The 9996-nt window shown below is 40.0% G+C and overlaps 1 protein-coding gene across 1 annotated transcript in view; it reads left to right on the top strand.

The window, feature by feature from the left end:
- The window catches only part of ENPP1 (ectonucleotide pyrophosphatase/phosphodiesterase 1), a gene marked incomplete at its 5' end in the record, with an annotated part of 50394 nt that extends 43914 nt beyond the window's left edge, over positions 1-6480 (top strand). The window contains 7 exons of the mRNA XM_010087980.1: positions 931-1085; positions 2230-2365; positions 3311-3391; positions 4462-4594; positions 4722-4730; positions 5323-5479; positions 6313-6480. Coding sequence (XP_010086282.1) covers positions 931-1085; positions 2230-2365; positions 3311-3391; positions 4462-4594; positions 4722-4730; positions 5323-5479; positions 6313-6480 — 839 coding nt within the window. The remainder of the gene's footprint in view (positions 1-930; positions 1086-2229; positions 2366-3310; positions 3392-4461; positions 4595-4721; positions 4731-5322; positions 5480-6312) is intronic.
- Between the last annotated feature and the right edge of the window lie 3516 nt (positions 6481-9996).

The raw sequence follows: 9996 nt of genomic DNA, 5'->3' as shown, positions 1-9996 counted from the left end.
TCCTGCTGACATTTTACTGCAGCAGATGATAAGAGCATATGTTTCCTATGATTCAGTTTTGTTACTTCTTTGTTTTTTTCTTAAAGATAAATGGTATTGACTGTAAAGTAATTCTGTAGCTAACTCTGCTTTACTTCTCAGCTTCTCTCTAATGACTTACCCTCTGCTGATCCCATATAGTTTCTTTCTGATACAGTTTTAAAGGAAACTCTTCACTAGATGCAGTAGCTGACCAATAAACAGGCAATGCCTTAGGCAAGGGTCTGCCAAAAGCCCTGTGCAGTATCATATGTAAAGCATTGGGAGATATCTTTCTCTGTATACAAACTTTCTAAAAAGATGTCGTCCATGTGAGAGAGGAAGAAGGAAGGTTTTGTGACTATTACACGCATTGTAAAGCGAGTCCTCACACATCTGAAAATCCAACCAATGCTTTACTGTATTGCTTATTTAGATCTCTGTATTTCTTAGTCCTTTAAATGTCACTTTTACATATGACTTTGTGGTTTTTACTAACATAGTCCCCTCAGCAGATTTCAGTCACTGCGACTGGTTACTGTCCCATCTAAGAGTTGCATAGAAGCAGATCCCACATTGTAGATTTAAATTGAAACACGAAGTCAATGAAGACTTTAACTTTTGCAACTTCGATCCAGCTCCTGTTTTAAATGGCAAAATGTTTTGTTTTAAATATAAACTTAATTTGTACCATGTAAGTTTAAATGATTGCTTTATACTGACTTTATAATTTAATTTATTGCCTTAGCATAGAAACTGTACCTTTGATATAAGAATCAAAATTTTTTTGTTCCATTACTGTGACTTCTCTGTTTGGCACTTGGAAATTGGGGCAAATTTAGGTGTATAAAAGAGGACAATGCTTAACAACCAGTGTTGATTGAAATGTAACAAGCACTATTTCTGTTGCAGTTAAAAAGACAGAGAAACTTACTTTGCCCTACGGACGGCCCAGGGTTCTGCAGAAGAGACATAATTACTGCCTCCTTTACCATTACCGCTATGTGAGTGGATACAGCAAGGACTACAGGATGTCTCTGTGGAGTGCGTACACTGTTTACAAAGATGTAAGTTATCTGAAGAAGGGTTAAAAGCAACCTTGAAAGGTAAAAAGTTTGAATGTCAGTTATTCCTGAATGCTTCTTAGATCTGCTCATGATATTATCTCCCAGTTAACTAAGTAGAACCACATGAGAAAAAAAGTAATTTTGTATGAGCTTTTCACTTTCCTATATTAATAAGGATTGGCTTTGGCTCCTTCCTGTTTCTCTGAGTGAGCTGCAGTTTTGCCTCCAGAGCAAGCAGATCCACCAGGAAGTGAGGAGCCCATTGCCATTGATATTGAGGCCCTATGAGTCTGCACAGGCTTACTACTTGGCAGCATAGGTCTGCTATAGCAGCCTGCCAATGCTGTCCTTAAAGTCTCGTCTCAACATGGGTTTTGTGGGCTTAAAGCAGTGTTCATAGTGTGACAGGACCCTTTTGAAAAAATAATCTCTGGACTATCTTGAACTGTTCATGCCCTGATCTGATCCTTCTCTCACAAGATCATCCTGTTTGGGGAAAAAAAGAGGTTAGTGGAGATAAATCTGGTCTTTGTTGTCCTGAACCCTATGCTAAGATGCACATGTTCATGCAGAGCACTGGTCTTGTGAACAAAAGTTTTTTTCAAGTTGGTCTTGGCTGTTAAGAGAAAATTTAGAAGCCACATCATGCTTAAAAGGAGTTAGGACAGTAGAGGCTGCTTTTTATTTTGACTGTCCTGGGAATCATAGGTTTTGAATAATGACTGTTATAAGTAAATTTAAGTAAACTCTGTCAAGGTTTGCTTGATCCTAAATATTTTGACGTTAGTGGCATGAAGCAAACAGTTACTGTAACAACTGTAACTGATGCCTCTGATTCCTAGCCTGAATGGAGATCAGCTTATCTTTAATGGGCACCTCTAGGTTTTCTTTTGGAATAAGTTAGTCTCAACTTAACTAAAATGCTGCAGTTCTGTTCGCTTTATTTCCAAAATACATGGAATGGATGGGAGAGCTTGTTTTCCACTGACAAAAGAGGAACAATTCTTGCGTCTTAGTTAAGTCAATTCACACCATTAAAGGCAGTTGCAGCTAAATATTTAGAGTTCTGCAGTCCCTCACACAGGGAGAATTATTGTAAGTCAGCTGTCCGTTTTACCAGTCATACTTTCTTCTTGTTCAAAAGGACACATGGGTTTCTGCTACAGAAGATATCTCCAGCTGTTTGCACAAGGATGTTCGTATTTCTTTTAATCATAGCCAGACATGTTTGTTTTACAACAGTCATCCTCGCCTAACTTATGGATTCCTTTCTCCTCCAAGTAAGTACATTGCCTTCATTGTACTGCATATCTGATTTAATTAATTTGTAATTTGTAATGTAGTAGGTGTAGTCTTTCATAGATGTTTTTGATAACTAATCAGAGTATAAAGCAGTAGTTGCTGAATTGTTGCAGTTCACTTCAGCATATGAGAAAGAAAAACATTTTAGGCACTTCAGCAGCTGGGTTGTCCAAGGTCATTTAATACTTCTCAAAAGCTTTGGAACTTGTCAGGTTTCTAAGGTGGCATCTCGTAGAACAAACTGGAGGGAACATGTAAACCTTGAGTCAAGTCTGGCAAGCTAGTAAATTACAGATTCACTTTGTATGACAGGTGTTGGAATTATACAAAGTAAAACATAAGGGTCATTCACTAAAAAACTGCTGTTGTGTACCCTCTGTGGTCTTTAGTAAAGCAATTCAGTGTTGGGCTGAAGAAAGTAGCTCTGATTCTCAAGCACATTGTGGAATACTTAGCTGTTTACAAGTGGTTACATTGTTTGTGAACTGTTGTTACATTGACTTTACTGGATAAAGTACCATAAAGTAATAAGTTATGTAAACATCCACATCAAATGTACTTTGCAAAGTTCCAGTGGAGCTCCTATTCTTATGCCTAGATTCTGCTGTCAGAACAAGTTGATCTGACACTCATGAAGTGAATTTTGTCCCTTTTCCCACAATTCAAAAGTCTGTTCTGATATTTCTAAATCTCATGAAAATTTGTCCACTGTATATATTCTAACAAGTGCAATTACTGCTGCTAAGATTATTTATTTTGGATGGGATCCAACATGTACTGAAGTTAGCACTTAGACCCACCTTGGCTTTGGAAAGTGAAGTTACGTGAGCTCCACCTTAACGTTATTACATGTTCATGCTTTTAAAGATTGGAGTAAGTTTAAAGTAACAAATCCAAGTAATGAACAGCTTTCTTTGTTTTAGATTTTATGACAGATGCAAAGAAACCCCACTATGATGCCTTGCTTACCAGCAACATTGTGCCAATGTATCCTGCATTTAAAGGTATTTTATTTGTATACGTATTTTGTGTGCACAGTTGAATATCAGAAAGACTGCTTATTTTTTGATTGCTTCCAAGTGATCCCTGGTTCATCTGCCTCTGTAAAATAGGACCTTGCCAGACTGTGGGCTTCTTATCTTAGTGAAAAGTTCCCTGAAATAGGATTATCACTCTTGTGAAAAAGGCTCACCATTGTGAATTTATGATTCCTAATGAACTGGCTCATTATGTGGAAGTAGAGTATAAGTGTCTCCATTTAATGTCTGACATTTTTGTTTGCATTTCCGTACCTACCTAAACAGGGTTTTATACTGAATATCTTCTAGATAACCCAGATAACCATATATACAATTATGTGAGTTAAATTCCTAAACTCAGGTGAGTTTCCAGGCCAGAATCTAGGGTCTCAGTCACTGAGGAAACAGGAAAATAATCACGTCTCTATTAGAAAAGGTATGAAGACGTGGGTTTTCCTGAGTGAGAGGGAACATGAGGTGGTTGGCTGAGGGAGATTAAGCATATTCCTGGTGAAAAAGAAGGATAACTATGGCACTTCCTCTGGACAAAACAAATGTCAGGTTTTGTAGTGGAATAGTGGTCCACTCTTAACTGTGATTAAAGTTATCATATTGGTAAGGAGATGTTTCAGGTACATCTCATCTGAAGGACTTAAAGATACTTCCCAGCTCATAGGTGTGGGTGTACGAGCTAGACAGACCAATTTGATAGTGGGGCAAGACACAGGCAAGCATAGTCTTCTTTCACCTTCCCTCCTCTAGCTTCTCCATGCTTTGGTTTCCGATGAAAGAAACCCAAGGCCACAAGGGAGCAGCATCACTATGCCTCAGTCAGGTTTGTGGTTAGGGTAACCGTGAAACCACAATGCCAGGAGATACTGCAGTGCATGTTGTTGCTCAGTTAGATGCACACTTTGAAAACTGTAAACACCTGTGTTATTTATTATTTTCCTAGTTTATTGTGTCTGTTTATAATCCACTGAAAGCTCTGCAGAGTTGCAGTAAGAGCCTCTACCTTGGAGATGATGTTTCCCACTTCCGTTACTGTGTTTCAGTGTTATGGAACTACTTCCATCAATACCTGCTACCTGAATATGCTGCAGCCAGGAACGGGATCAATGTAGTCACTGGTCCTGTGTTTGATTATGACTCTGATGGACTCTATGATACGCCAGAAAAGGTGAAAAGGTGGGAACCTTTCATACTCTAATTCTTTGTTTCTTTCCTCCATTAGTGGTCAAAAAGTAATTATGATCCTTGTTATCAAGGAAAGTGACTTGCGGAGATGGGCCCTTGGCAGGTTATATCAGTTCAGAGAGAGACAGTCAAATGACCATAAGCAGATACAGAAGTGTAAAGCTAAGAAAAGAGCAACAAGCACAAAGAGATAATGCACCCTCAGAATGTGTCATCCGAAAACCTGAACGTGAAGTGTAAGAGAAGCTGTTGCATGTGGAAGAATGTCTGCTAGCCTGAAATCTTAAGACATTGCCTCTAGGAGTGGATGAAGCAGGGGCTTATCTCTGGTGTCATGGTTGACACTTCCTGAGCTGGCAGTGTTCCGCTACAAAGTTGTGAGTACAAATATACTAGTTAGCAAAATTGTTTCAAGCCAGCAAGCAGATAGTTTTATGGGCTCAGGCTGAACTCTCTATCTACTCTTGATTCTTATGCATTTTTATGATAAATCAGTTTGTTGTTGTTATACCTCATCAAACTTGTTACTAAGATCAGCCTACAAGCCAAACTTAATTTGCAAAATCGGGATCTGGAATTTTCCTTCCAGGCCTAAACTTTCTTTGGGCTAAATAGGTGGATTGCTAAAATCGATATGCCAGAATGCAGCTGATTGCTGTCATTTGTTCTTTGTGCAAGTGTCATTTGGTGGATTTACAGGAAGATCTTTTGTGTTCCAGACACTCCAGTAATTCAGAAATTCCAGTTCCTACTCACTTCTTCGTTGTGCTGACTAGTTGTAAAAATACTTCTGAAACTCCTCTGGAGTGTGAAGGGTCTCTAGATGCCTTGTCTTTCATTGTACCTCACAGAGAAGACAACAGTGAAAGCTGTGCAGTAAGTAGTCTCTATTCAGTCCCCATGAACATCTGAAGTGAGGCTTAAGCTTGTTTTGCTTGGATATCAGTGATTAACTACTTAAAGATTGTAGACTGTAAAAACAGTACAGTCTATCATGATAATCTTGAGAAGAAAATATTTTTGTAAACAGAATTATATTAAAGTCTGTATATATGCTCAAATGTGAAAATAGAAGTTCCCTGTTCAAAGAGCAAAACTTACAGCAGCGTAGAGTCAGAGTATGTTGAGGCAATTGATGTGATACATAGATAGATTTCTGTAGTGCAAATATCCAGTCACTAGCTGAGAAGGAGAAGATGAGTCATCCACAAAGAAAGGTCAGGGCTTGGCCAAATGCATACCCAAAAGGAGAAGACACAGATGTTCCTGAAGAGCATTGGTTGCTTCTAGTTCACGTACCTTGTCATTGTGATGGGAATGCACATAGCTGCACTCCATATAAACCAGAATAAAGCATGGAAGAATTACACAAGTCACTGCCCAAGTCAGGCACAGGTTTCTGATACAGTTTTATCATAGAGATGGTGGATAGATGCTGGACCTCACCTAACATTTGCCATTATTGCCAGCTTCCAGTGGTGCAGCTACAAGTTCTGTATACTTGAGGAAATAACAGCAAGTACTAAACTCAGGCAAGCTTTTAACTATTTAGAATCCAATGCTCTCCATTTTTTTTTGTTGGGTGTTTGCCAACAGTTACTTTCTGTCTTTCTAATCTAAATGTCTTTGCTAATTGATTAAATGTATGTCAGAAAAAAAAAAAAAAAGATGTTTTGCAAACCGGTTTTTTCCTTCCTCTGTCCCAATAGGATGGCAAGTCTGAGTCCATGTGGGTTGAAGAGAGAATGAAGTTTCATACCGCTCGGATCAGAGATATAGAATTAGTTACTGGACTCAGCTTCTATCAAGACAGAAAACAGCCAGTATCTGAGATTTTACAGTTAAAAACGTATTTACCAACTTTTGAAATGGTCTGATTTTTCCTATGGAATGTTGTTGTCCATTTCACAACTGATTTGTAAATAGATTGTTTTTAATTAATTAAAATCTTTTTTTTTTTTTTAAATAAGCTGGAACATTTATTGAGACCTCTAGACCAAAATGCCAGCAGGGCGGAGAGTGAGTGCCATATTTGTATCTCAGGGACTCCTGATGGACTATGTATAACACAGGATGGCAGCTTCTGTCATTCCCACTTGAATGTGGTAGAACCATGTCCATTATTAAATGCTGACAGCATTTGATCATCGTAGTCTGAGACACGAACAAACACATTATCTTTTATATGCACTGGAGAGGGAAAAGTTTATAAAGCATGAGTTATGATCAATGTTCTATAGATAATTAGCAAATACAGTTCTGGGAAATAACTACATTCTTGGTGACTGTTGAAGTATAAACAACAGCACCTCTCACTCCAGCTTTCCTCGAACCGTGAATAACATTCTGAGCTTTGGGTCTCATGAAGTAATGCAGTGTTATCGTGCAAGAAGCTATAACTGAGGTTAGTAAGGCTGGTAACTGAAACTTCCTCATCGTGGAAGAGTTGCCAGGCTAAAGGAGGTCTGTCAGCTGGGAAGCCTTGGTATGTTACTGCCCTCTGGTGTCTCCAACGCTGAAGGAGAATGATGCACAATTTGCGTGTTGTATGTGCATCCTCAGCATGAACAGGTATAGGATGCATCAAGTCAAGTGCAGATCAGAAGAAATTAATTCAGGAAGATCTCTAAGCTCCCAGAAATAACTAAATTGCTTCAAATTAAACTTAGATTTGATTAAAATATTTTTCTTTTCTGAAACAAATATGCCTTTCTTAATTTGGTGCATGATTTTGTCAGCTGTGGTTTTGAAATCACATTTTTGTCAATAAAAGGTAATTTTGCACTAAGATTGTTGCCTTAGCTAGAATGCTAAGGTGATCTTCTGTAATGGCACATCTCATCACTACAGTAAATGCCCGCAAGCCATTTAGTTTGTCCGTTCGCAGCAAATGACCAGATTCTAGCTGCATTTGTAGCTGTTCTTAGTACTACATCATCCAAATTCCAGCTTGCATAAGTTACCCATTTTGATGCAGACACTGCCAGGGGCAAATTCTGAAGAAGCATGTAATGAGCTTTGGTGGAAGCTTTCAGGCTACACAAACAGCTGCTACAGGCACTCAGGAGTGTAGGAACTCCCTCCTTTTCCAGTACACATGTTGTCACCTTTGTAACTCTCCCATTCTCTCTAAACCTGATGAGCCAAAATTGATTCTGTTGTTTATAATGTTTGGCATAGTCAATTACACATTTCTTCTCATTTAAAAAGGAGAAAATACATCACGCACAAGTTAGAAGAATGAAGAGCCTGTGACCGAGCAGAGAGACATTTTGCCTTGCAGCTTGGTCAGGGCATGTTGGAGGCTGGATTCAAAGCCTGCTGAAGTCAGCAGAAGCTTTTCCATTAACTTCAGCTTGAGTAGGCTGAAATTCTGGGACCATTTTTTCTTTCAGCCGAATGTATTTTCTTTATCTTCTGTTAAAAGCATAATTTTTTTTTTCCTAAAGTAGTTTCACTGTGTGAAATATAAATGTGTTGTAGCAACCTCACATTATGATATGACTGTGATAGCATTATTCAGTGTAACTGCTTTGTAACATTGCCTGTGACCAATAAAAACATCAGAAGGAGTATGCTCTTCATGACCCTTTCTGTACCAAATGCTACTGGCTAGTTAAACACTGGTGCAGATATAGAGCACTATTTCACATTATTTTGGGGGGCTGGGAAGGAGGTTGCTTCAATCCCTACTCTTGTGAGTTGAAGATAACTTCTCCTCCAAGTGGAATGTTGGAATTGCATTCTGTATTGGAAGGGGAAGATAGGAAGAAAGATGGTCGAGATGTTCTTACAATTTTTAAGAACTGGTACTGTCTCCTGAATGCAAAAGACAGAGATGTTAACATTTTCAGAAGGTGAAGCAATGCCAGTTTCAGTTAAGAGGCAGGGCTAGCCTAGCTCCTGGGTAAAGATGGAACAGGATAGGCTTCAAGCAGATGACTGCTGGTTTGACCTTGGGAGGATTTTGGAAGGGAGAGCAGCTTTGAAAGCTACTATGGTCATCAAGATAGGGTAGTGGCTGAGAGCGGTTTGGGATGTGGCTTTGCCAGAAATTGACAAATCAATCTGACAAGGAAGCTATCCAGATGTAATCCTAGTGTAGTTTTTCCTTCTTTTATTTCTTCCTCTTTGCTTTTTAGAAAAGTTTGTAGTGGTGATGTTAGAGCATTGTGAATAAATGCTGGTGCTAGTCATGGTAACATACCTGAGAAGCTGATGGCTCTTTGATGGTGGGGTAGGAATGAGCAGAGAGGCAGAGGACATCTCAGGATGATTTTGCTGCTTCAAAAATGCACACGGAGTTGTGCCTTCAGAGGTATTCAGGTGGTATGGATTTGTATTGTTGTCTGCTTCCCTGTGACATAATGTGCTTGATGAATGTGTTACGGGTTTATTGCTCTTATTTACGTCAGGATCCGCTACGTTTTGAAAAATGAAAGGAAGTAATATTGAACTGCCTGTATATGAGATGGGTCTGTTCTGGGAAATCTATTCTCGACACATCCAGCTTCCACTAAACCACCGTGTCCAGCCTAGTGCACAACAGCCATCCAGTAGCAGCACCTGCCAGAGGCTGCCCTGTCTCATTCGGCGAGTGGGTGGCCTGGGCTTCTGCCTTTCCTTGGTGTGAGGAGATTGAAAGTACAAAATTATCCCTTTAAATACAAGGTTATAAACCAGGCTCAGCAAGCTGGGATGAGCTACCCCTCTGCTGCATGGGAGGGCACCCACTTTTCTGGGAAAATGAGATTCATGGGGACTGGAAGACAGAAAGGAATATAAAAGGAAGCCTAAATCTGTGGCTGTGTAATTAGGGCACTCAGAAGGGAGGAAAGATCTCATTTCTGACCTCCTTTCTTCCAAGATCTGCATCAAACTTAAAGCCTGTTGGAGAGGAGGCACCTGTGCCAGGACCAGTTGCCCATTGTACCACTCTGGAGTGGAAGCTCAGGGGTGACAGCACTGTGAGGGACCTCTCCCATGGCAGGTCACACGCTCTGCACCTACAGCAGCACCACTAATGGGGTTAGGGAACCATCCCGGGTTCCCAGCAAGGGCTGTAGTCAGCTCCTCTACTGCTGTGCTGTGGTAAACTGTTTTCACCCTGCTGAGGAGTTCAGGGACAGAGTGTGAGCCCAGCAACTTAACTAAAGCAGAAGTTTCCAAATATTTTTGTTTGGATACCACCATTGCCAGTGGCAGCAGTCTCCTGCTTATCCTTGTACACCCTGAAGCAATGTCTGGGAGGTGTCGGAGCACTGCACTGAGGTGCCTTGTGTACCATGAGCTGTATAGCTACCAAAGTTCGGGAATCTCTATATTACAGGAAACCAGTCCAGGTTTGGCATCCTGTGACTCAGATTCCCTTGGAAAGGAGTCGAGTCCCTCAC

Source organism: Pterocles gutturalis, unplaced genomic scaffold, assembly GCF_000699245.1.
Source record: "Pterocles gutturalis isolate BGI_N339 unplaced genomic scaffold, ASM69924v1 scaffold44146, whole genome shotgun sequence".
NCBI lineage: Eukaryota > Metazoa > Chordata > Aves > Pterocliformes > Pteroclidae > Pterocles > Pterocles gutturalis.
Note: the sequence above shows the minus strand (reverse complement) of the source record. Positions and strands in the feature narration are given on the sequence as shown.